At 48.1% G+C, this 27,698-nt stretch overlaps 1 protein-coding gene across 1 annotated transcript; it reads right to left on the bottom strand.

Annotated features, from left to right (window-relative positions):
- Nucleotides 1–1,494: 1,494 nt before the first annotated feature.
- Nucleotides 1,495–26,419, bottom strand: asah2 (N-acylsphingosine amidohydrolase 2). Its single transcript, XM_056297390.1, has 21 exons — nucleotides 26,335–26,419; nucleotides 25,547–25,686; nucleotides 23,576–23,682; nucleotides 21,801–21,944; nucleotides 18,804–18,980; nucleotides 17,989–18,116; nucleotides 17,309–17,386; nucleotides 17,013–17,133; nucleotides 16,607–16,732; nucleotides 16,388–16,474; nucleotides 14,804–14,908; nucleotides 14,070–14,151; nucleotides 13,745–13,860; nucleotides 12,942–13,036; nucleotides 11,926–11,965; nucleotides 7,242–7,340; nucleotides 5,917–6,012; nucleotides 4,624–4,776; nucleotides 4,369–4,425; nucleotides 4,155–4,243; nucleotides 1,495–2,460 (listed from the first exon to the last, which is right to left on the bottom strand). The coding sequence occupies exons 2-21, from the start codon at nucleotides 25,677–25,679 to the stop codon at nucleotides 2,262–2,264; spliced, it is 2,232 nt and encodes a 743-aa protein (XP_056153365.1). The 5' UTR covers nucleotides 25,680–25,686; nucleotides 26,335–26,419; the 3' UTR covers nucleotides 1,495–2,261.
- Nucleotides 26,420–27,698: the final 1,279 nt, after the last annotated feature.

The raw sequence follows: 27,698 nt of genomic DNA, 5'->3' as shown, positions 1-27,698 counted from the left end.
TCTTAGGGCTGATGGCCAGGTGGGGTCAACTTGGGGAAGCGAATCCCCCTCTCCTTTAGCGCCCTCTTTATCCCGTTTTATTCCCTGCGCTTCTTGACTATCTCAGTCGCATAATCATGGTCAAAGCAGAGAGACCTGTTGCCCCGTGGGATTCCCCCCCACTTTTTCCATGCTTCTCTCAACACCATCTCCTTGGTTGTGACTCCTAGAAGTTGATAATAATGGGTCTCGGTGGGGCTAAGGGTTGGGGATTTTGCGCAGGGACCGATGTGCCCGCTGTATTTTCAGATCCAGGTGCTTTGGTAATGGCAGCTCGCTTCTAGGAAGTTTCACAATAAACCGTGGTACCGAGTTTCCCTCCTCTCCCTCTGCCACTTCGAAGATGCGTATGTTGTTTCTCCCGGACCGGGACTCTAAATCAGTTAGTTTTTACTGCAGGGCTCTTGTTGTGCCAGGCAGGTGCTGAGCACGTCGGTCTCCGCTTCAGCGCAACCCTCCACCTGCTCCACTCGGGTCTCCGCTGCGCCATCTCGGTCAGACAGACTCTGCATTTTCGTCGCAAGGTTATCGAGTTTGCCGTTGATTTCTTGTCCCAGGTGATTAATTTCCTGTCTCAGGCAGCCATTACCTCCCCTGAGCAGTGGTGCCCCCAGACATTTTTCATAGGGGTGGCCAAATGGGGCCACTGAAAATCTTGGGGTGGCACACCAAAACCAAAAGCCATGACTGAATTTCAGGAATTGTATGATGCTGTTGTAGTGTACTGTATAGGCTAGCTGAAAACTGTCAATATGAGAGCTAAGAAAAATATACATTATTGATTTAAATGAACAGCACCTAATGTAAAATATCAGATAGAAGCTTATTATGATTAATCAGAAGCATATTCTGCATATGCGACTCGTGGCTGGGGGGGCGCAGCGGGGGGGCAGGGATAGTATCAGGGTGGCCGTGGCCCCCACTAGCCACCCCTTGGGGGCGCCACTGCCCCTGAGTTCCGTCTTTAACTCTTTTAGCGCCCTAATTATGTCTTCGGGGCCTGTGCTCGTTCCCGGACTCTCCTGGACGTCGGCAGTGCTCCGTTTGTTAGCATGCTGTGCCGGTGTTGCTAACTTTCACCGCCGGGGCGAGGTGCTTTTATCTTGAGTTTTTGGCCCGCTTTCCTCTCTTTCGTGGCCTTTGGCGATTCTTCTCCCAGTCATCTATCCCTCAGGCTGGTAAATACCGAGTTAACCAGTTATTTGGTGGGAAATTTGCGACTGACTGATCTGGGGGCGCGCTTTCACTATGCCTTTGACGACTCCATCGGCAAACCGGAAGTTGACTGTCTCGTAGTTTTACCCCATGCTGCCAGTTCCTGCATGAAAGAAAGGTTAACCTGAAACACCTTGTCAGTGCAGTTATTGGGGAGGAGTTTCTCTGGTTGTCGATTTAGCAAGGTGCCTAAGGTGGAGGAAAAGATGACCAAGGGAAGGAGGCTCAAGGAGACTTCAGTTCAACAGCCACCAGGGGTTTTATTTACATCACTAGTGTAAACTACTAATAAGACACATTAGTCCCTAGCTAACGGATCTGACCCTTAAGCCGAGCGGTTAGTGATGTCGCCTTGTGGCGCAGTACACCCCGTATCGTATCCCGCACCGGGCAAGAAAGTAACCGGTTACATTGGTGGCAGCGGTGGGATCCGGAAGTGTGCAGATCCTCAGAAGTCTCTTCGGAGCGCGGGAAGAACAAGCGCGAGGGCGCGCTTCCGGGGAAGGTGACGACTGTAAACTACTAATAAGACACGTTAGCCCCTAGCTAACGGATCAGACCCTTCAGCCGAGCGGTTAGTGATGTCACCTTGTGGCGCAGTACACCCCGTATCGAATCCCGCACCGGGCAAGAAAATAACCGGTTACACTAGGTTCAAAAAAATTGAGTGCAGCGTTATTACAGTGGAAAAGGAAAAAAAAACGAATAAATAACGGAAAAAAGAAATGGAGGAAAGAATCTGCTCGAGAATGGTGTGTTGTTCGCACTACTGGAACACAGCAGCACGTCGCATCTATGCAGCTGTTACATTTTATGTCACCGACTAATTAAGGGGACTGCCTGAAATACTGAAGGGAGCTCAAAGTTAGCCAGCGAATTTGGGATGAAGATGGAAATCCCATGGATAGAAAATCTGGAAACGGTTCTTTCAGATGGGAGAAAGCGTTGATGGACAGATAGACGAATGTAGAGATGGATGTCATCGACGGACCACACACATCTCAGACCTAATGGTAGTAGTAAGTCTTGGTGACTGTGAATTCAGCGGATGTCCCTTCGTAAGCTGTGATGACCGGCTTCAGCCCCTTCATCTGTTTGCAGTGACCCGTGTGCCTGATTCTGTAGCGGCCGGGCAGAGCCGAGGCAGGGATGTGCCATTCAACCGTCGCATTGCTCTGCCTGGCTGAGCCCCTCAGCCAGTGGAATCTACAGCGGAGACAGAAATTGTGGGAGAGGGATTGAACAGAGGTGATAAGAGAGAGCAAAAAGAAAACACAGCAATACAACCCCCCCCAAAAAAAATACACAAAACGAGCACATAATAAGTACCATACAAATCCAAGGAATAAATAATATATCAGTCTTCTAATCAAATTAATTTGCATTCAAAATGAGTAGCTCTCCTGTGATAGGTTTTCTTGTCACAGTAATTTTGGAAGCTTGACAAACAGACATATCTCTGACAGCGAGTGCGTAAATGTGTGTATGTACTCAGGTACGTGTACCTCTGCATGTATGTGCATGTACAGATGGGTGACAAATTCAAGTAAAAACCAACATAAAGTGTCTTAGTAAGGTGCTGGGCCCCCACGAGCCTCCGGAACAGCTCCAGCGCTCCTTGTCAGAGATTCTACAAGTCTCTGAACTCTACCGGAGGGATGGACACCATTCTTCCAAAGGACATTCCCTCATTTGATGTGTTGACGCCGGTCCAAAACCTCCCATAGGTGTTCAACTGGGTTGAGATCTGGGGACTGTGAAGGCCACAGCATTTGATCTACATAATTTTCATCCACATCAAACCATCCAGCGACACCTCGTGCCTTGTGGATGGGGGCATTGTCATCCTGGAAGAGACCGCCCCCATCAGGATAGAGATGTCTCATCATAGGATAAAGGTGGTCACTCGGGATACCTTTGTACTGATCTGCAGTGACCCTTCCCTCTAAAGGGACAAGTGGTCCAGAACCATGCCAGAAAAAGGCCCCCCACGGCAAAACAAGAGCCCCCAGACCCCCTCACTGTAGGGGTCAATCATTCAGGTTTTTCCGTTCAATTGTTAACCATCTGGATGTTTACATATGTATTTGTGTGTCTGTATTCTTGTACTTCTATCTTTGTTAGGACCAATTTGAGAATCAGAATGAGGATGTCTGCAAAGTGAGGACAATGTGGCTGGTCCTCACTACTTCAGGGTTAGGACTCAAGGGGGTCCCCCCCCTTTTTCTCTCCAATTGAACTTGGCCAATTACCCCACTCTTCCGAGCCTTCCTGGTCTCTGCTCCACCCCCTCTGCAGATCCGGGGAGGGCTGCAGACTACCACATGCCTCCTCCAAATGGGGAGTCGCCAGCCGCTTCTTTTCCACCTGACAGTGAGGAGTTTCACCAGGGGAACATAGCGCGTGGGAGCATCACGCTATTCCCCCCAGTTCCCCCTCCCCCCTGAGCAGGCGCCCCAACCGACCAAAGGAGGCGCTAGTGCAGCAACCAGGACACACACCCACATCCGGCTTACCAACTGTAGACACGGCCAATTGTGTCTGTAGGGATGCCTGATCAAGCCAGAGGTAACATGGAGATTCGAACCGGCGATCCTGGCGTTGGTAGGCAACGGAATAGGCCGCTACACTACCCGGACACCCAGCACTTAGGTTCAGGGTTAGGGTTAGGTTATGTACAGGGCAAGTGTTCAGGTTAGACATGTAGTTCTGATGGTTCGGGTGGAGGGCTAGGGAGCTGAGATAGTCAACGAGGGTTCTTCACAAAGACAGAAGTACAAGAACCCATGTGTCCGTGTGCGTGTGGTTGTGTATAATTAACTTTGGTGACAGTCTGACTTAATAATGTCCACTATCAGTCTGCAGCCTGTTGCTGATAAGATAAGAGACGCAGAGCCTACCTGGTTTCCCAGGATGCATCAGTGTGCACCACCTCCCATTGGGCAGTCTTGTTGAGATACCTTTCCACGGTAACGAAGGTCTTGTCTCTCTGGAATGGACACGGTCACTGTGGTTAAGTTAAGGAGGGACGGGGATAGTAGTGGCAGTGTGTGTGTGGTTGGGGGGGTTACAGAAGGAAACGCAAACAGGAAAGAAAGTGTTTTGTTTTCTTACTACGTCTCCGGAGTGTCTGGGGTTTCCAGCCACGAACGTAACAGAGACCACATCACCCTGGAAAAATACACACACACACACACACACACTTTATTGACCACATCATAAATATTTAATGTACATCTGAACACATTAAAACAAGATTAAATCTATGGCTGGAGAAATTAATGTTTCACCTGACCGTCATTTACCATTGCTGTGTGTGTGTGTGTGTGTGTGTGTGTGTGTGTGTGTGTGTGTGTGTGTGTGTATTACCAGTCTGTATACAGGATAAACCTGCTGCAGGACCTGTCCAAAGCTGCTGTTGGCTGGTTTCCTGTCCACAGGAGCAGCAGGCAGTAATTTTAATAGCTGGCTCTCTTTAAAGAACGGCGGCTCTGGACCCTTCTCCAGCCCGGACTCTTTATTCTAGAGTATATAGAGGAGGGGAGGGAAGAAGGAGAAGTAAATAGATCGATTCCGTACTTGCAACCTGCGTTCACACCCCAGCATGGCCAACCACAAGTCCATTCATGGGAAGACGGTGGCGCGAATTCACGTTTGCGGCGGCCTCACCCGATACCATCCCATGCAGTGTCTTTGTCCATTTCTGCATCGAACTTTGTCTTCGTTTGATGGCTGGGAGAGCCGGCACTGGATTGGCAGGTCTCCCGCATCCCGTGGGCCCAGGGACCACGGCCCTGCCCAGAGCTGTGCCCAAAGAGGTAACACCGAGGGCAGTCTGACAAGACGCAGAAGCGGGGCAGGCTAAGCTAGCTACTGCTAGCCCATGCGGACCGGCAGTTCCGATATCACCGAGGGTGGTCTGGTGGTGGCCTTGCCTGTGCTTTTAGTGTGGTTGTGTGGAGTGCGGGGAGGTGTGTTGAAGGTGTCTGGCTGGGGGAGCTGGCATTGGATTGGCTGATGGAGCTTGGTCAGCTGCATCCTGTAGGCCCAAAGACCACGGCCCTGACCGGAGCTGCACCTGAAGAGGAAACACCCAGGGCGGTCTGACAGGACGCGGAAGCGGGGCAGGCTAAGCTAACTTCTAGCCCATGCGGACCGGCAGTTCCGACAGTCATCCTGGTGGGGTACCCGTTCCTTCTCCTGGACTGAGATTTTGTTTGTCGTTGTTTAGTTTAGATGTATGTGTTAGTTTGCATATATGTGTTCTTGTAGCTCGGATGTGTTTTTGTGTTTGTGTTGCACTGCTGTGGGCTGGGGGCAACGACAAACAAAGTGTTTCTGATTCCATACAATCAGTCGACTGCCACTTGGTACTGGCCATGGTGGCGTTTGCCCAAGTAGGAAACTTGGAACTTCTGGCTGAATTTTTGGGACATCAAGTATCAGGAGTGAGTTACATAACAGCTCTGCTGCACGCCCAGCCAACAGCTGCAGCACTCAAAGTGCTGCAACATACAACAGCACCAACCATCCACAGACAACAGCTCAGCGGTGTGGTCGCCAGTCGTCTGAATGCAGCGAGGGAATTAAAGCCATTCCAAACCAAAACAATACAATCAACACACAAAAGACTTTTCCACTTGAAAACCCGTCTGGACTGACCTGTGCGATGGCCCTGGCCAGGCCTCTGTATTTCTGGATGTAGGCACTGAGCGTGTGCGGACCGTAGATGGTGGACGCCCCCTCGTACCGCTGGACCTGAGAAAGGGAACAGCAGCAGAGACGAGGATGGATACAACAGCCTGACGTCAGGCAAGGGTGCCTGTGACGGGAAGATTCCCGGTTCGAATCCTAAATGGAAAGGGAAAAACCTCGGCGGGCTAAACCAAAGGGATCACACCTAGCTCCCCTGCACCTATGTAGTTTCTACTAAGGTGCCCCTGAGCATGGAAATGTATGCATGGTGGTTTGGTGAAGCTACTCAGAGACCACCCCCTCTGCCGGTCCGGGGAGGGCCGCAGACTACCACATGTCTCCCCCGATACATGTGGAGTCTCCAGCCGCTTCTTTTCACCTGACAGTCAGGAGTTTCGCCAAGGGGACGTAGAACGTGGGAGGATCACGCTATTCCCCCCCAGGCCCCCCGAACGGGCACCCTGACTGACCAGAGGAGGCGCTAGTGCAGTGACCAGGACACATACCCACATCCGGCTTCCCACCCGCAGACACGGCCAATTGTGTCTGTAGGGACACCTGACCAAGCCAGAGGTAACGCGAGGATTCGAACCGGCGATCCCCCTGTCGGTAGGCAACGGAATAGACCTCTACGCTACCCAGAGTAAATTACTTAGGAATATGAAGGTCAAAAGAGTTGGTTGAACAACATGTCACACCAGATGAGAGCAGGCTGGGGAGACAATCAGAGGACTATTGATATGATAACATTGATATAATATGATAATATTGATATGAGAACGTTGTTGCCTAACAACACCAGGCAAAGGGGCTGCCAGTGGAAACCAGCCTCTTAACTAACTCGGGTACATTTCACATTTGTTTCGAATGTTGATTCACGTTCATTGACCCTCCCAAATAAACGTTTAAAAAATGGCTGGTTTTAAATGCCACTGACAGGCCGGATCAAGGAATTGAAAAGCACGCGGGAATATTAATGCAATGCAAACCAGTGCCACCGGCTAAAAGACGGGGATTTTCATTAAATATCTATTTAAGTGCTTCTCATTCATGTGAACTGAGATGATATAGTGTTTATAAATGGTTATAGTTACATAATGTGTGTGTAGGCATGTTGTGCACCTGGTATTCTTTATATGTGATAATGTGCTCGGTCTTGCTTATTACTTTAGTTGTGTGTGTGTGTGTGTGTGTGTGTGTGTGTGTGTGTGTGTGTGTGTGTGTGTGTGTGTGTGTGTGTGTGTGTGTGTGTGTGGGAGTGGGAGTGAGGGAGAGAGAATGTGGATGAGTACCTGGTATTCCTCATAGGTGGTGATGTAGTGTGTGTAGATATTACTCAGGCCAGCAATCACCACTTCTGCAACCCTCAACGAACCCTCTGATTCCAGTTCCTGACACACACATGCACACAAAAGCACGCACATGCACACGCACACGCACACGAAAACACAGACAGACATGAACGGGCATGCACATATTGCCTATACTGTGTGCATATATATGAATATGAATATATTTCATATATAATTTTATATATTATATAGTTCACACACACACACACACACACACACACACACACACACACACACACACACACACACACACACACACACACACACACACACACAGAGCTCAGTAGGTAAGAACATCGGCTTTCCCGCTGGAGACTGGGGTTCAAACCCCGGTTGGGACAAGTCTGTAGTATGAGTCCATGGCTTACACTCCTAATGCTATACTAGCCAACTACCTCAGCTATGAGTGAGAGTAGCACGAATAGAGTGTTACTGGCTTAAAATAGATGGATAAAGCCCAGGTGAACAAGGACACATCAGGTGTTGAGGAATTAGGACATCCCGATGAGAAACTGGCTACTGGAACAGGACATTCATGGACAAGGTCCAAGAACGTGGAATGGATGGAATGCTACTATAACAGCAGACCCCAGGAGAGGGGCTATATGAAGGGAACATGGGAACTGTGGACAAGTAGGGGATCTAATTTCACACTAACTCAGAAGCAGCTAGTGGCTCAATGCTTGAACATCAATAGAAGGAAGCTACTCTCATAACTCGAGATGGAGAGGCTCCAACAGGATGACTATACAATTCAGCACCCTGAAGGGCCACCCAGACTCCAACCAGCTGAAACAATCCTACCGGCCATGACTGCTGAAGCTGAAGGCCAGACGAAAGACAGTCAACCCCAGGCTTGGCTTCCACGACTCAGTGACAAAGTACCAACACAAACCCTGCTTGGGGATGTGAACACAGCTTTACACAATATCTCCACTGCCACCATAACAGAGACCAATGAGTTTTTATATGCCACTGCAACCATAATCTTGGACATGCTTGTGTACAGGATTAAGAACACAGGTCACCAACAGTACCCTCTGTGGAAGAGAATGCTGGAAGCCAAAAGCAAAGCAGCATGGAGAGATGTTAGCCAGTACAGGAGCAGAAAGGGGTGATAAAAGTTGGATCCTCGCTAAAGAAGTACAGCAAGTTGTCCATAAGTGAGGCCCTAGAAACTGCCATACAAAGGCTCACAGCTCTGGCCACCATGCTGAAGAGATACACTAGAGAAGCAGAAGTCAAAAGTATAAATGGCCTGTTCCTCAAAGAACCATCCAAAGTGTACTCCCAGCTGCATAGTAACAAGGGAACAATATCAGACCCACCCAGAGCAGAGACCGAGCAATACTGGAAGGATATTTGGGAAAAGGGGGCATCATACAACACCAATGCCCCATGACTGGTGGACCTACAGGCAGACCACAGCAATATCCCGGAATAAGAACCAGCTACCATCACAGTAGCCGACATCCAATGACGAGTCTCAAACATGAAGAGCTGGGCTGCACCAGGCCCTGACATGATTCAAGCCTTCTTGCTGAAGAAGCTAACGGCACTCCAGGAACGCCTGGCGGTACAGATGAACCAGCTGCTAACATCAGGGTCTCACCCTGACTGGCTAATGCAGGGGAGAACGATACTGATCATGAAGGATCTGCACAAGGGTACTATACCTTCAATCTACAGACCAAACCTGCCTCTCCACAGCATGGGAGCTCTTGTCAGGCATCATAGCAGCTAAGCTAAATGGGTACATGAGTCAATACATGAGTGAAACCCAGAAAGGAATAGGGAACAACACCAGAGGGTCAAAGCATCAGCTACTGGTTGATAGAGCAGTCACCCAAAACTCTAAGACCAGACAGACCAATATGAGAACAGCCTGACTGACTCAAGAAAGTCTAAAATTCAATGCCTTACACATGGTTACTGGAGTGCTTGGCACTATACAAAGCCAACAGGACACTAATAACCTTCATCCATAACTCAATGTACCAGTGGAAAGATACACTAGAGGCCAACTGAAAGACAATCACACAGATAAACCATCAAATGTGGCATATACCAAGATGATACACTATCCCCACTTCTGTTCTGCATAGGCCTGAACCCCCTCAGTCAGATCATCACAAAGAGTGGATATGGATACTGGTTCAGAAGTGGAGTTACCATCAGCCACCTTCTATACATGGATGGCATCAAGCTGTATCCCAGGAAAGAGCGAGACATTGACTCGCTGATCCACCTCACCAGGATCTACAGCAACAACATTGGGATGTCGTTTGGACTAGACAAGTGTGGTCGAATGGTGGCAAAAAGAGGCAAGGTGGTGAGGGCTGAAGGGATTGAACTACCAGATGGCAGGACAACAGAAATACAGGACAGTTACAACTACCCGGGTATTCCACAGGCAAATGGAAACCACAAGGAGGGAGCAAAGAGATCGGCTACAGCCAAATACCTCGGGAGAGTGAGGCAGGTCCTGAGGAGCCAGCTCAATGGGAAGAATAAGATCCTAGCTATCATGCCCTATCAGTTTTCAGATGCCCAGCTGGAATAATAAGCTGGCCAAAGGAGGCGGTAAATGCCACAGATATCAGGACACAGAAAACACCTCACAATGCATGGAGGTTTCCACCAAAAGTCCAGCAGCCTGAGACTGTACGATAAGTGATGGGGGCTGAGGGGTAGTGCGTGTCAGGGCCACTATCCAGGATAAAACAAGGAACATCCACAAGTACATCAGAAAGAGCCCCCCCCCCCCCCCACCTCCGGCTTGGTCGGGCGTCCCTACAGACATAATTGGCCGTGTCTGCGGGAGGGAAGCCGGATGTGGGCATGTGTCCTGGTCGCTGCACTAGCGCCTCATCTAGTCGGTCAGGGGTGCCTGTTCGGGGGAGAGGGGGAATAGCATGATCCTCCCACGTGCTATGTCCCCCTGGCAAAACTTCTCACTGTCAGGAGAAAAGAAGCGGCTGGCGACTCCACATGTATCAGAGGAGGCCCTCCCTGGGTCAGTAGAGGGGTGGAGCAGTGACCAAGACAACTCAGAAGAGTGGGGTAATTGGCCAAGTACAACTGGGGAGAAAAAGGGGGGGAGAGAAAGAGCCCCCCCCCCAGGATGAACCGCTCCATGAGTACCTCAGGCAGCAGAAGAGAGAAAGTAGGTAGCGAGAAAAAGAGGAGGTATCATGGAAGACTAAGCCCCTCCGTCGGATGTACCATCGACAGATAGAAGACGTGGCCGATTTCGAGAAATCCTGCCAGTGGCTGGAAAAGGCTGGACTGAAGGACAGCACAGAGGCTCCGATCCTACACAGGCACTCAGCACCAGGTCAGTTGAGGCAGGGGTCAACCACACCAGACAAAACCCAAGATGCAAGCTGTGCAAAGACGCCCCTGAGAAAGTCCAGCACTTAGCAGCAGGATGTAAGATGCTAGCTGGGAAAGCGTACACTGAAAGTTATAACCAAGTGGCTGTGATAGGGGGGTCTGGCGGCAGCCTCGCCTGGTGTTGACTGTGGTGTTTTTGGTGTTGTTGTATGGAGTGCGGAGAGGTGTGTCGAGCATGTGTGGCTGGGAGAGCTGGTGTTGGATCGGGGGGAGCCAGGTCTGCTGCATCCGGTGGGCCCGAGGACCACGGACCCTGCCTGGAGCTGTGCCCAAGGAGGAGGCACCAAGGGCGGTCTGACAGGACACGGAACCAGGGCAGGCTAAGCTAGCTGCTTGCCCATGCAGACCGGCAGTTCCGACAGTTCGTTCTCCTGGACAGTGATTTTTTTTTGTTTTTTTGTGGATATACGTAGGTGTTAGTTTAGATATATGTGTTAGTATGTGTGTTCTTGAAGTTGTTGTAGTTTTTGGATGTGTGCTTTTGTCTTTGTGTTGCACTGCTGTGGGCTGGGGGAAACGATATGTCATTTCATTTCATGTACATGAAATGACATAAATTGTTTCTGTTCCTGATTATTGTGTAACTCTCTCTCTATACAACGTTGGTCAAGTCTTCTGAACAAAGGGGGGTCTGTCTCATCTTGGGTTATAGGCCCTGTCCTCTCCTCAAAGAGGGAATGGGTAAAGGATGTTAGAGAATGGGGCCCCTCTCAATTATTACATTATGGATGTGTTTTGCGGCGTCTTGTAATCTTGTGCAACTGACCAGATGTTTAAACCAGCCTATGGTACAATGTATAGAGAAGATGTGTGGTTTAAATTGATGAATGAGTAGACGTTTCTTTGTTCAAGGAAAGAGGGATATAAGGAGATGGCTCCCTCTGTTTGGGGATCGTCCAGGACATTGGCCCCTGAAATCCTACTGTATACAATGCAACCCTATCTTTTATCATCAACCATCAGTGCTTTGTGTACCGAGTCTTGAGTGTTTACAGGCAATTTCCACAACGACCCCCAAACTGGGAGACTGGCTCCAGCAGGTTCCAGGGACAACATCTGAGATCTCTGTCCAGAAGAGTGTGGTCCTGGGAACAGCTAAGACACTGGGCAGAACCCTCAAACTCCCAGGCCTCTGGTAGAGGACCCGAGCTTGAGGAAGACCCACACCACCCAGAAAAGGGTGAGAGGGAAATGTGTGTGTATATATATGTGTGTGAGTGTTTCTTACCTGTTTGACAGCCTCTCTTATCCTCCTCCCTGACATGGTGCTGTTAAAGACAAACAGAACAGAAGTGACATCTGGGCCGTGTAGCTATCGGACCATCAGCCACCGTCTATGACCTTAGTGCTTGCAGAAGTGGTTCCTCTGGGTCCGACATCTCTTGAGCTGAGGACCTACTTTTCCCTCTTGTTTTAACACCATGTATATTACTAGTAGTGCAAGCTGTATAAGTAGAATCACTGCTGGTGTAAGCAACAGTATAATTACTAGTAGAAGTATGTTTTAATGTTGTCTAATGGCACAGGTAGTATCACTCCATAGTGACCAAGGGGGATGACATGAACACCTTGTAGCTATGATTAGCATTAGCACTGGTGGTGTTTGGCAGTATAACATGGATGTGGTGCTGAGTGGTCTTCGATGCTGGGTTTGGGCTCCAGCCAGATGCTTTAGGGTGGCAGGCCGGGCGAGTGGTTAGTAAGGTCATCAAGCGGGGCGCCGCTATTTGAATCTTGTACTACTATGCCTATTGAAGTAGCCTTTTTTGGGGGGGGGGGTTCCCCCCTTTTTCTCCCCAAGCTGTCCCTGTCTCTGCTCCGCCCCCTCTAATGATCCGGGGAGGGCTGAAGACTACCACGTGTCCTCCGATACATGTGGAGTCGCCAGCCGCCTCTTTTCACCTGACAGTGAGGAGTTTCACCAGGGGGACGTAGCATGTGGGAGGATCACGCTATTCCCCCCAGTCCCCCCTCCCCCCGAACAGGTGCCCCGACTGACCAGAGGAGGTGCCAGTGCAGCGACCAGGACACATCCACATCCGGCTTCCCACCCGAAGACACGGCCAATTGTGTCTGTAGGGATGCCCAACCAAGCCGGTGGCGAGGTATCCTTGAACAGTATCCCCAACCCAGCCTGCCCCAAGGGCTGAATGCAGCAAAACTCCATTTATCGATGAATAATTATATAACGTTTATAAAAGAAAAAAATAAAAGAACTGAATGAGCAGCAGTAAATATCTTTACGTCATTTCTCCCGGCACAGCAACCACCGCGATAGGGCCAATGGTGATGAGCTGAACATCGACGATCTCTGGGTGCCAGGGCAGAGGCCAAGACATCTGGAAGAGAGAGGACTATCAGTAATAGTCACTGCTCATTTAAAATAAAATGAACCGATCCTAGCTATCATAAGACACATTTCACAGGTGCAGAGGACATTGTCATGCCGGTAATGATACAAGATCAAACACTTTTTCAGTCAGCGTAAGCAAAAGATGAAGAGAAATGGTATACTCTGCCGATCTGGGGAGGGCTGCAGACTACCACATGCCTCCTCCAATACATGTGGAGTCGCCAGCCGCTTCTTTTCACCCGACAGTGAGGAGTTTCGCCAGGGGGACGTAGCGCGTGGGAGGGTAACGCTATTCCCCCCACTCCCCTTCCGAACAGGCGCCCCGATCAACCAGAGGAGGCGATAGTGCAGCAACCAGGACACATAGCCATATCCGGCTTCCCACCCGCAGACACAGCCAATTGTGTCTGTAGGGACGCCCAACCAAGCTGGAGGCAACTTGGGAATTCGAACCAGCGATCCCCATGTTGATAGGCAATGGGATAGACCGCCACGCCACCCGGAGGCCCCATGGCTTGTTAAATCTAAAGAAAGAGCTGAATGGATGAACAATGTAAAAGACTCGAACAGTTGGCCAGAAACGGTCCAGTGTAGGTCCCCTACACGAGGGCTCCCTGCTGTCCCGAGACCAAACCCCACCATGATGCTCTCCCCCCTCATGTTGCTCCTAATCACTACTGGATAGTCTCCCTACCTCCCCGGTGTTGAATAAGATGGGTTTGGGTCGGTGACATTCTTGGGTTTCGTTGGATGGTTCGCCAAATAGAGTGTCTCTGATTCCGTCCCAGAACGGGTCACCCTCCACAGCGCCTGCCCAGATACACAAAAACCACACGTGACCCGGTCTGTCTGACTCCCTCGGTCAGCAGAGGACAATGGAGAGACAGACAGGAGGGGGGAAATGGATGTAAATGAGAGAAAGAGGAGATATGGGGAGGGGGGGGGTTTAAGCACAACAACAGTCCCTAAATACTTCCTAGTACTCTAGGACAAAAAAAAGTAGAATTTGAGCTTCTGACCCTGTGTGAAGTTAAGATCTCCCCCGCCATCTGTGGTCCCTGCAGCGAAGCTGTGGCCCAGGGCCGGCTTGCAGGTCCTGGCCTTAAGCAAATACACACAGCATCAACAAACACACCAAACAGTAAAACTGTAAAATGAAATACGATAGACATAAAACTGATTTTATATGATGACTTAATGAACGATACAAAGAGCTCCGGAACTAAAACCTTCAGTCACCAGCAGCCAGCCTCCACTCATCTTACAGTGAGTAAAATGACTGAGGCCCAGTGTATGCGGATCACAAAATTCTCAGTTTTGAAATAATACCTTCATATAATACAGGTGTATTGTCTTCAAGGGTCTGTATTGTCCTGCATGCATGCACCTGCAACTGAAATCCTTTGTGTGTGTTGTAACGACCCGGGAAGTGTAGACTCGCTAGCCCTTGGCTAATGGGTCAGACCCTTTAGTCGACTGGTTAACGCAGTTGCCCGAGGCGCGGGAGACCCGGGTTCGCGTCCCGGCTGCGGCGGTTTCCCGGCTGCCCCCCTGAATTCGCTACATTGAAGGCGGATCCCACTTCTGACACCAATGTAGTGGATTCAGGGGGGCAGCCGGGACGTGAACCCGGGTCTCCCGCACCACGGGCGACTACGTTAACCAGTCGACTAAAGGGTCTGACCCGTTGGCCAAGGGCTAGCGAGTCTACACATCCGTGGTCGTTATAGTGCGTGTGCGTGCGTGCGCCAACCATGTGCGTCACGTTGATCTGCACGGGGACATTCGTCATGTTGACCCACTGATGAGCAGCGTGAAGAGGACCTTTCACCTCCTGATCTGCTCCACTGTACAGCTCCTGGAGGTGCAGGGAGACACGGACATTTTAGCGAAGCACGGTGAAAAGCTGTAAAGCCCGGGAGCAGAAGACACGAGAGCAGATCAGAGAAGAAGAGAGCCTCAGACATGCTAGAAAGACAGACAGACAGGTAGATAGACAGAGAGGTGAGAGACAGACAGAAACAGGATAGAATAGAATAGAACAGAATAGAATAGAATAGAACAGAACAGAATAGAATAGAACAGAATAGAATAGAATAGAACAGAATAGAATAGAATAGAACAGAATAGAATACCTTTATTGTCACTGAACAAGTACGACAAAATCTGGTGTGCAACTCCCTGAGTGATGCTTCAAGCACACAGCACACATGTAAGTAACCTGCTAACATCTATTTCAGCATCTCTGATATATTCTCTGCACCACTGCACCTTATCCCCTCTTATTTCACCTGTATAAGTCAGTCCTTGTGTATATATGTGACGATTGTTGTGTTGCAGTGCTGTTATTCTATGTTAAGTATACTGAGCGAGCCACGAAACCGGAGTCAAATTCCATGTTTGTGCAAACCTACGCGGCCAATAAACATGATTCTGAGTCTGAAAAGAAAATATAAATATGTAATACAATATACAATACAAATACAATATACAAGAAGTGTAGGCAGGACTCCGGTGTCAAAACTTAGGTGGAAAGAGACAAGGTGCATCGTTACAAAGGTGGTCTTTGCTGCAGCGTAGGGGACTCATGGCAGGGGGCAGTATTGACCTTAATTCCATCCATCCATCCGCTATCCAATCCGCTTATCCTGCTCTCAGGGTTGCGGGGGGATGCTGGAGCCTATCCCAGCAGTCATTGGGCGGCAGGTGGGGAGACAGCCTGGACAGGCCGCCAGTCCATCACAGGGCCCGCCCACACACATGCACACACATTCACACCTAGGGACAATGTAGTATGGCTGAGTCACCTGACCTACATGTCTTTGGACTGTGGGAGGAAACCCACGCAGACATGGGGAGAACATGCAAACTCCACACAGAGGTTGACCCGGGATGACCCCCAAGGTCAAAACTCAGGTGGCAAGGGACAAGGTGCATCGTTACAAAGGCGGTCTTTGCTGCAGCGTAGGGGAATCATGACAGGGGGCAGCACTGAACTTAATAACAGTGGCCAGGTAAATAATGTCCTACCAATAGGAATAACAGTATAGCGACAGTAGTGTAAGTCTAAGTAACAATGTAGCAGTCAAAGTAACAGCAGCAAGATACTATGTGTGTCACACATACAGAGAGAATGGTATGCGTGATACGAAGTAGAGGATATGTTGTGAGGTAGCAGAGGTACCCTGCTGGTATTGGTAGGAGGAGGTGGGGGTAATGGGGTTGCTGTTGGTCTGGTGCAGCTGAGAAGCGGCTCTGGGGAGGAAATCCGGAGGTGTGGGCGGCAGCAGACCTCCAGCACCTTCCAGAGGGCAGGGATGCAAACAGAGAGACATACCTTTGTCTTCTGGTAGATGTTGTGTCCAATGATCATGGTGCTGTCAAACATGTCTTTCCCAGGTCCATATGCATGACACATCTTAGTCTTCAGTAACACACACACACACACACACCATAGTGGAGGGTTACTAAAGTGACTACTTTGTTGATGCTGGTGAAGACTGCGTGTGCGTTTGTGCACATGTGTGCACACGTCCACGTGCGTATACATACGTACCCCTCCTACAGGGCAGGAGCTGTTTAAATAGTCACAGGCCAGGCCGGTGTTGACACACACAGGCCCTCTGGTGTTTGGGCTGACATCTCCGAGGTTACTTGAGGAGAAACCGGCGACAAACGGACCCTGACCCCGACAGACAGGCAGAACAGGAAGGATTTCGTTCAAACGTGCAAAATTCAGTGTTTGCAAAACCAACAAATTGTGCTGTGGGTCGTTGTGTAGCTGACGTGACATGGTGGAGCGCTGGTAGTGTTCAACCAGCTCTCAGAACGGCTGCTGGTAAAACACCTTCTGTGATGACACTGTTCACGCCCAGTTTCGGTACTCTCTACACACCGTGGGAATCAATGGTCCTCTATTACACACACACACACACACACACACACATACACACTGAACTCACTTGTCCCGGGAGTAGTCCCGCGTTGTTGTCCTGCTCCATCAGATAGGAGGCGTAGCCCATGTTGTCGCTGCTAATCATCCGGTTGGTGTAGTTCATACTGACACCGTGCACGGCGAACCAGCTGGCGGGCAGGGGTGGCGTTTGGATAATTAAAGGTTAATTGATACAACAGAACATAGCAGACAACATTAACAGAGGGGTATCTAAATTGACAGATTAATTTCAGCTATATATATATATATATATATATATATATATATATATATATATAAATGGCATGTATATGGTATAGCTACCTGAGCACGCCAATGCCGTTGCCATCCAAATCAGCAAACTTCAGCACCACCACCCGTTTGTCTGTGTTGGACTTGTACCTGGGAGCAGAAATCACACCCAATACTCATAACTGATCACCAATAACTAGGCATTTATCTTGGTACTTCCCTCATAACTTCCTTCTCAGTAAGGAAGTGAAGCGGTAAGCCTCAGCTGTCTTCTATGTGCTATTTCAGAGGGAGGAACTGAGAATTGTGTTAAGATGTCTAATTTTACACATTTACATAATTTTGCTCAGGAAGCTGGGATGTTATCAAGGTATTGGTCATGAGGTTGCGAAAAAGCTTTTTGTATTGTAGCAAATCTGGGGGCGGGGCCAACCAGGACTGCCAAAGCCAGGACCAACCAAGCCGGAGGCAACACAAGGATTCGAACCGGCGATCCCCATGTTGGTAGGCAATGGGATATGCCACTACGCTACCCGGATGTCTCGCATATTCACTTCTGGTTCGACCTCACCGGTGTGAATGCCAGAGTGACGCTCACAGCGCCGCTTCTCACGTGCGCGTTTGACGCATGCCGATGACACGCGACGCGAGTCATTTTGCACCGGTGTGTGTTCGGCTCGACACAACCGATCCCACCCACACCTTCCTCCTCCTTCTCCTCCTCCTCCTCCTCCTCAGTGCTGCAGACCAACCTGTCTCTCTCCTGCTGGGGGTTGTTGAGGTAGGAGTGAGGGCTCCTGTTCAGACTGCTGTCCTCCAGCTGGCCTCTGTTCATGTAGATCCGCCCCGGCTTGACGGCACGGTGGGCTATGTCTATACTCTGGTGATGAAAACACATCAGATTACTTTGCATTGTTAAAAACAAAAAACTGGAAATTAAAAATATATACAAATAGCTGGTTAGATATCAAAATGGGCCGTGGTAACACAATAGGGTTATTGATAGCTTACTTAAGAAACAGTTCCTCATGCTACTTTTTTGGGGGGGGGGGGTTATGTCGTTAAAGTGATGCCAACTCAAGTTGCTTCTCATTTGTATGCAGCAATGCATAGATGCTGGATTTTTTTTCTTTTTTTTTATCAAGGGGTCCTCTAATCAGAGGACATTATAACCTAAAGAACTCTTTAATGTCACCTGCATGAAACAACCATGGCTCATTGGGGGAGCTACTCAGAGACCACCCCCCTCTGCCGATCCGGGGAGGGCTGCAGACTACCACAGGCCTCCTCCGGTACATGCGGAGTCGCCAGCTGCTTCTTTTCACCTGACAGTGAGGAGTTTCGCCAGGGGGACGTAGTGCGTGAGGGGATCACGCTACCCCCCCCCAGTCCCCCCCTCTGCTTATTCTAATTGGCCCTGGACACCCACGTGTATGGTGCTTGTGGTTATATGGATGCACAAACAGCCACTCACAGAACACACACACACACACACACACTACGCTCAGACCACAACACTTCTTGGTATTTCTTAGTTCTTCAAGTACACACGTGTGTGCACACTGACCTTGACAATACCGTTGACTAGAGCCTGGATGGACGGTTTGATGTAGCCCTTGCTGGTGATCATGAATAGTGTATACTGAAAGTAACCGGCCAGACCCGAATGTGTGTGTGTTCCACTCATGACTACGTTGTCCTGACGATACAGGTTCCCGTACTTGGCCTGCAACACCTTCAGCACCTGCAAGAGCCACAACAGGTAACATGAGAGATATATAGCTGCATGGGTGGTTGGTTTATAACAGTTGGGTGTAGCACCGGCACCTAAATTGCTGTCGGTGTTAAGCGTGCACATAATTTCAGAGAGATTGTAATGCACACACATATAAGTACCTGAAAGGTTTTATGTCCAAAGTGTAAAAGTACTTTTGCATGTGAACAAACACGTGTACTATCTGTTAGCACTACCTATAGGCTGAATAGGCAATTGCCAAGGGCATTGCACAGCCTCTATTTTTTTATCTGCATGTTAAATTAATGTTGGCTATATTTATTTTGCCTAGGGCCTCCATTAGTTCAGACCTGGCCCCGTGTATGTGTACACAATGTATGTAATTTGCATTTATGTGAGTGTGCATGTTATGGGATGTGTGTGCATACTTTCACACGCACACATATGGGAAAGCCTGCAGCTATGTGTGTGTTGTTGTTCAGCTGTATTTGCAAACACCACTTTGAGTTTTAAACCATAAGAGGGAGGATATTTTTGCAATGTGAAAACATGTTGGCCAGTGCCCTGTTCTTCAAGGGTCTGTTTTAAGGTTCGTGTCTTAGGTTAAAGTTAGACAGTCAGACAGGCAGTATGGGTTCTGATAAAACAGATCGACAGCTGGGGCATTAATGGAGCTCATAGAAGAAATAACTAGTTGTACTGATGACAAGAAATATGGGAGTATTTATAGATTTAAAAAAAAAGCGTTTGATACAATTGCCCATGAAATATTACTTAATAAAATGATATGGTGTCAGAGGGGCGGGACTAAATTGGCAGAAAAGTTACATGGAAACAGAAAATCTGTGCAGATAGGTGACTACAAATCAACATGAGTGGACATTACTTGTGGAGTCCCACAGGGCTCCGTATTAGGCCCTAAATTATTTTTTTCTGTATATCAATGACAAATGTAAGGTATCAAGTCTATTAAATGTCATTTTATTTGCGGATGACACGACCATTTTTTGTTCCCGGGAGAATTTACAGGAGATTTTCAAGTTGATGACAGCTGAAATGAAAAAAGTTAAAAATGTGGTTTGACAGAAACAAATTATCATTAAATCTGAACAAAACTAAGTTTATGTTATTTGGAAATCCTAAAATAGACACACACGTAGAAGTAATAATCAACAATATTAACATTGAAAGAGTATATGAAAATAAATTTCTGGGTGTGACACTTGACCATAACATCTGCTGGAAACCTCATATAAGATTTGAGAAAACAAACATGGCAAGGAGCATTGGAGTTTTGGCAAAGGCGAGGTACATTCTGGATCATAAAGCATTGTAAATTCGGTATTGTTCACTTGTATTGCCATATGTGAATTACAGTGTGGAGGTATGGGGGGACACCTACAAAAGCAACCTACAATCGTTGTGTACTACAAAAAAAAGCAATAAGGGTAGTAAACAATGTAGGGTACAGGGAACACTTTTTACAAACTGTTTAAAAACTGTTTTTAAATTCACGGGCTATGAAGTTCATGGACTTGGTAGAATTCAAGACTGCACAAATGTTGTACAAAGCAGGAAATAATCCAGGCAACATGCAACAATCTTTCTCAGATGGAGGGGGGTGTGTGTGTGGGGGGTACAATTTAAGAGGAACATTGAATTTTAAGAAACACTGTGATTCAAAAAGAGGTACAAAAATTTATTTTAAAGAGGTACAAGGATGAGGAGGAGGTTTTGCTCCTCTCACCCCATAGTGGGTGCTGTTATTGTTGTTTCTTGGAAATCATTGTTATGTTTTCTTTTTTTAAATTGTTTTATTGCTTTTATTATTTTTATTGAGTTATTGTGAGATAGTTATTGAGAATGACATACTCTGAAGTGTAAAATACTAAGTTTATGGCCACTCTGGTAGCCGAGCGGACTAACCCGCCGTTCTGGTAACCCGCTCGTCACGTGGCTGGGAGGTTCGTATCCCAGACTCGCCGTAACCGGTCACGGCCGGAGCGTCCGCGGGGTAAGGCATTCATTAGGCCACCCTTACCCGAGGGATAGTGGGTGTAGATCGGTGTAGTGTTCGGGGACTCGTCGTTCTCCAGCGACCCCTCTGGTCCACCCGGGCTCCTGCAGCCAAGCAACTGAGAACATTCTCCCTGCGCCTCCTTCGCTGCCTGAGGGTGACGCAATCCACGCGAGGAGGCTTCAGCGTGTAAAATAGCGAGAACAGCCGACACGAGTTTGAAGGAAGCTGGTGTAACGACCATCTCCTTCCTGTGGAAACGTGAGCCAGGGGCGTTATTGGACAAGAGTTCCGGCCATGTGCCGTTGGGTTAATCGGGTGGGATAAGGGGATAAGGGGGAAAACTAGAAGTAAATTTATAAAATACTAAGTTTATTATTTAGGTTTATTAATTGAGCATTAGCGAGGGGTCAGGAAATTATTTGTAGTAACTTCCTCCTGCTCCTTTCCGAATATCTAATTTGTGTTGGATTCTCTATTGAGAACTCTTGTTGAATTCTTCTGGTTTTCTTGTTATCATTTGTTGTTTTTGTTTTGTTTATTTATGCTTGATCATTTTTTCTTTTATTCTGCATGTTTGAAATGAAGACATTTGAATTAGGATTAGGATTAGGTTAGGGTAAGGGTTGAAGTTAGGCATACAGTGCTGATGGTTAAGGTTGGGGCTAAGGAACGAATGTTGTCAATGAAGGTCCTACAAGTATATAGAAAAACAAATGTGAGTGTGTGCGTGTGTATGTGTTGCATGTATGTAGTATAGGTGTATGTCTCTTGTTCACACACACACACACACACAGGGACAGGGCTCATACCTCCAGTCTTAGCCTCTGAGAGACCATCCCTATATCAGCAGTAACGAACACCACCCTCTTCCTCCCATCGTCGATGATGAAGGCTCTGCTGTAGAGGCGGGTGTGGATGCCTGCTGCTGTCTGCTCCAGGTTGGCATAACCCATCTAAGGGCAAACCCGGAGAAAGAGAAGAAATACTGAGAAATACTTAGAACATCCAGGAATATGTTGGTATTCTGGTGTTATGATGTGATTAAAGTGGAAGACATATGAGTTACGTTCACAAAACCCCCTTTAAACATGGACACAAATGTGACATTCTGTACATAAACACAGGCACAGTCAGGGTAGGATTAAATAACTTCAACTGTTCACCACCCGTTCAGCTTAATTTCCCTCAATAGATGGTGTCAGTGGCAAAGGTTTTAAGAATACAAAGATGGATGAAACTACTAATAAGAACGGTTAGCCCCTAGCTAGCGGGTCTGACCCTTTAGCCGAGCGGTTAGTGATGTCGCCTTGTGGTGCAGTACACCCCGTATCGAATCCCGCACCGGGCAACAAAATAACCGGTTATGTTATGTTATGTAATACCCGAGTGGAGGGTGGCTATACTTATGTAAACTACTAATAAGACAGGTTAGCCCCGAGCTAACGGGTCTGACCCTTTAGCCGAGCGGTTAGTGGTGTCGCCTTGTGGTGCAGTACACCCCGTATCGAATCCCGCACCGGGCAAGAAAATAACCGGTTATGTTATGTTATGTAATACCCGAGTGGAGGGTGGCTATACTTACAACAACGATACAGAGTCAGGCTGAAAGTTTAACGGGTCTTTACTGTCTAACGGCGTGTCATCCACAGGCCTGAGCAACCCAGCAACAACGTGCCTCATGAACAGTCCAGCTTAGTAGAGCACCGAGTGCTTATTCAAACTTCAGTGTTAAAACTCCGCTATAAAAAATACAATTTCAAGAGTAGGATTAGTCACAGTCACAGCTGGAAATCATCTCAGTAGCTACAGTAAAATATTTCCCATAGCGGAGCTGTTTTCTTGCCATTGTTTTCTTGCTTGAGAATGAATGAAAGTCATCTGCACCCTACTGGGTGCACTCTTCTAGTTGCTTTTGCTTTTGCGTTGGTGACATGTGGTGCGCATGCGCAATCAGGTTGCAGGGTCACGTAAAAGGAAACTCTGATGGTGATGCTGCAATAGCTGCTATAGTGCACAGTGGTTTAGGGTTATGGTTATTGAAGATCAGCTCTCTTGTATGTACTGATCCTGTAGGTCAGTGTTTCTCAAGCGGGGGTCCGCGGACCCCTAGTGGTCCGTGGTGTAATTGCAAGGGGTCCAGCTGACCAGAAGAGGCGCTAGTGCAGCGACCAGGACACGTACCCACATCCAGCTTCCCACCCGCAGACACAGCCAATTGTGTCTGTAGGGATCCCCGACCAAGCCGGAGGTAATACGGGGATTCGAACCGGCGATCCTCTTGTTAGTAGGCAACGGAATAGACCGCTACACTATCTGGACGTCCCCGGAGCTCTTTTTCCTATGGTTGAAAATGCCTGCTTCAGTGAGGATGGAAGGCCAAAACTGAGAAAAGAATGCTGCGTTTCCCAATTTATCCATATTAGTGTGGATGTTCTCTAAGGGAACAGGGTGGGGGGTTGGTGAGAGAGCAGCAGCAGCAGAGAGCAGAATGAGAACTCCCTCTCGCTCTCTACATGACCTGACCTCTAAACAGGAATGTTTTGTGACGAAGCTGTGAGAATGGAAGAGGCTTTTCTATACAAACCAGAGGGATATCGGCAGGGGGTCCTGTGCAGTCGGCTCTTCCCACCCCAATCAGGTAGGGATTCCCTTGGGGCTGTGTAGGACTAGGAGACAGGGTGGGCTCCGCATCTGAGGAGGACGGGAGCAGATGGAGGGAAGGAATGGAAAGAAAGATGAGGAGTGAAGTGGGGTAAACGGAGAAGAGAAAAGAAGTGAAGATCATAGATTTACCCTCGAGCAGACAAGCTGGTTGCTTACAGTGCACATACGAAATGCAATAGATCTCGATCGAATCCTAGTCCGACTGGCCATCAAGATTTCTCCCAGTGGGCTGGTCGCTCTGTGGGCCACTTGAGCGGCCCTTTCCTTTTCTTGAGTCCATTATGCAAAAACAGGATTGAGAGAGATGCATCATCGGCCCACTTTGGTTCTGCAGCAGCCCGCATACTCCTCCTCAACACAAGCCACTACCACTACCACTTTACTGTGTGGGGGGCCTGGGTGGGCCTGGGCCCACCTACTTGGCACTCAGGCCCACTCATAAGAAGGCCTGCTTTTTTTGCTGGATCATCAGGTGAATAGCAGTCAGTGGATACTGTTTTGATCATCTGACTATGCGACAAAATGAAAATAAAACAATCCTTGTTTCTTGCTTCTTGTTTACCATATGATGATGATAGGTAAGAATTTTTGAGTGGCAGTGCATTCCACAAATGCCAGATCGTGAGCAGCCCCTCCTCTTTCACTCAGTGTACAGCCCGCCCACTGCACAGAGGAAGCCTACTTCCCACTAGCTAGCTTCTTTGAATGTAGGTTAAGATACATTCATGGCTAAAACAACTAGTTTTAGTTCGCTTAGGTTTTGACAAAGGTGACACATGGTGGCGCAGTGGTTAGCGCGGTCGCCTCACAGCAAGAAGGTCCTGGGTTCAAGCCCCGGGGTGGTCCAACCTTGGGGTCGTCCCGGGTCGTCCTCTGTGTGGAGTTTGCATGTTCTCCCCGTGTCTGCGTGGGTTTCCTCCGGGTGCTCCGGTGTCCTCCCTCAGTCCAAAGACATGTAGGTCAGGTGACTCGGCCTTACTAAAGTGTCCCTAGGTGTGAATGTGTATTGGTTCTGTGATGGACCGGCAGCCTGTCCAGGGTGTCTCAACGCCTGCCGCCCAATGACTGCTCGGATAGGCTCCAGCATCCCGGCGACCTTCAGAGCGGGATAAGCGGTTTGGATAATGGATGATGGATGGAAGTTAGCAACAAAAAGATGTTGTGAGGAGCAGGAGGGAGAATTCAGTTCATCATTCTCAACAGACACCTACTCCTGCTCCAGTTTCTCCCCAGCTGCCAACTAGTAACGGCACGCAGACATGGCTGCTAATTCAGGCCTTTCCCCGTCAGCAGCTGTGCTGTTGAAAGACTCTTTTCAGCTGTCAGTTGGATAAACACTGGCATCGGGGCGTCAGTGATGACACACGGACTGAACTCTTTGTCCCCGCTGTCCTTTGAAAGAGAACCGGCTGAATCATTGGACGAGAATGAAATAATTTCAGTGTTCAACACCAAACCCTGTCGTCTCCCGCTGTAATCATCAAAAGTAAGCTGCTGATTCACAATTCCAGAGTGATGTTGTGTGTGTGTGTGTGTGTGTGTGTGTGTGTGTGTGTGTGGCACGTTGGTGACAAACCTTGTACTTGCTCTTAAAATGGCTCTTTATTAGTGTTACAGTAGTCTAGTGTATCCATCCATTATGCTTATAAGTGGTGGTATTAAGGGCTTGTGTGTTTGTATGTGTGTCTATGAGGTGGCGGCGGTGGAGTCTTCGTGGACTGGTTGGGGTGGGCTGGTCTGGGTAAAATAGTCCAGGGCCATTTCTTTGTCCCAGTCTGTCCCCTGGGTCAAATGGTGCTCCTATTCCTGAAAGCGTTATACATGTATTTGCGTATACATGTGTTTGTGTACATGCATTTTGTGTGTGTGTGTGTGTGTGTGTGTGTGTTACCTGTCTGTATGTTTTTGGTGGCAACCGTCACTGTGATCAGTCCAATAAGCACAGATGTCATCAACATAAACAGGACAGTGAGTGTCACCTCTAGAGAGGTCAGACCACAACACACTGCTCGCCTCCCTGCCATGATGCTACTGCACGCACACACACACATACACACACAGATGCACACATGCATGCACACATACACAGACACAGTACAGAGACAGAGTTGGAAACCCACACAACACAGTCACGCACACATATGTACACACAAACAGTAACGATGGCAAACAAAACCTTAAAGTAGAATTAGCACAAAGCAAATGTATCACCACATGTGTCAAGCCTTTGTGGGGACGAGTACTACTTTCTCTAAAATCTACACAACAACAAAGGGCTAAGTTAACCTCAAGCCCAGAATTAAGGTTGAATACACAGACCCTTGAAAACTTAAGCCACTCCATCAAACGACGCTCGCTAACTATTTGCTTAGTCTCGTATTGATTTAGCTGGTTCCACTGAACTAACGAGAGAATAACAGGACAGGGAGCCGCAAACTGGCAAGACCCCTTTTCCATCCATCCTACTCGTCCGGATTATACTAGCTAACAGTATACTGAAAGTTACATTTCTGTTGGTCACACCTCTAGTCAAAGTTAGGCTGTAAAATGGAAGAGACGGTCCTTAATTAGTGCAACAAAGAGTTCCGGAGCTCAGTTAAAGTGTAGCACTCATGCAGCATCGCCGTGTCCCTACTGGAAGGCGACCTGCAACGTTGCAGCAAGGACGGGATGTGTTACCTCTTCCGCTGGCGAGAAGGCCCTCCTGAGATGAACCGCGAGGTACGGTCACGCCGAATAGAGCCAGAAATATTCAAGATCTGTGATCGGGGACTGAACCTGTGTGCAGTGCTGAGTGTGTTATGTTTTACAATTTATATTGACACCCCTGATAGGACAAAAACACCACTTTTATCTGCCGTGTGCAAGAGTTCAGTTGTTATGTAAGCGCTTACACAGGTGTGTGTGTGTGTGTGTGTGTGTGTGTTTGAGATTGTGCGCAACAGAAAACGAGACTGTACAATCACACGTGTGAATCTGTGTGTGAGACAGACACGCGTTATGTGTCTTTCCCACACTCCAAAGGTCGTCTTTAATTCGCGTAAATCGCAGACAATCTGGATAAATAGTTTTATTGTCACGGAGAAACAGCTGCAATCCTGCTGATCATTAAAGTTAATAGCATGATTTAGAGCAATAATATTCTGTTTCTATTACACTTGGCAATGAAAGGAAACGTCCACGAAAACTGGTAATCAGCATCTTTAAATATAAACAGGGGTAAAAGATTGTGATAGTTTTTTCTTCAAGTTAAGTTTGTTCTTGTATGTTTACCTATCAAACATTCTGGGTTTCCAGTACTCATAAAGTAGGCCCATTGGCCACGCTTTATGAGTCGCTTTGAATAGTGATTAACGACTGAGTAATTTGTTAACATTACCAAAATGGTTTAAAAGATAGGAACCGGCTTAGACATTTCAAATAACTGTTAATAACGGCATGACAATAAAAACACAAGAAAATTTAAAAGTAAAATGAAGTTAAAATTCAGATTTGACATTTCTGAACCTGAAGGCTAATAACCTGCCTCTCCACAGCATGGGAGCTCTTGTCAGGCATCATAGCAGCTAAGCTGAATGGGCACATGAGTCAATGCATGAGTGAAACTCAGAAAGGAATTGAGAACAACACCGGAGGGTCAAAGCATCAGCTACTGTTTGATAGCGAAGTCACCCAAGACTCTAAGAACTGACAGGCCAACCTGAAGCACAGCCTGGATCGACTTCAAGTAAGCCTACGATTCAACTCCCCACACATGGTTACTGGAGTGCTTTGCACTATACAAAGCCACGGGACACTAAGAGCCTTCATCAGTTACTCAGTGCAGCAGTGGAAAAGTACACTAGAGGCAAACTCAAAGACAATCATACAAATAAGCATCAAATGCGGCATACGCCAAGGTGATGCACTATCCCCACTGCTGTTCTGCATAGGCCTGAACCCCCTCAGTCAGATCATCACAAAGAGTGGATATGGATACAGCTTCAGAAGTGGAGTTACTATCAACCCCCTACGGATGGCATCAAGCTGTATCCCAGGACTGA

This window comes from Lampris incognitus, chromosome 17 (assembly GCF_029633865.1).
Source record: "Lampris incognitus isolate fLamInc1 chromosome 17, fLamInc1.hap2, whole genome shotgun sequence".
NCBI classification, from domain to species: domain Eukaryota; kingdom Metazoa; phylum Chordata; class Actinopteri; order Lampriformes; family Lampridae; genus Lampris; species Lampris incognitus.
The sequence above is the reverse complement of the archived record's forward strand: the minus strand, read 5'-3'. Positions and strand labels throughout refer to the sequence as shown.

Coding starts and splice junctions, on each gene's coding strand:
- asah2 (XM_056297390.1), bottom strand. CDS start 25,679: ATGGCAGGGAGGCGAGCAGTGTGTTGTGGTCTGACCTCTCTAGAGGTG. Junction 13,861..14,069: donor AGATCTTAACTTCACACAGG/GTCAGAAGCTCA, acceptor GTATCTGGGCAG/GCGCTGTGGAGGGTGACCCG. Junction 7,341..11,925: donor TAAGAGAGGCTGTCAAACAG/GTAAGAAACACT, acceptor TGTGTGTGTCAG/GAACTGGAATCAGAGGGTTC.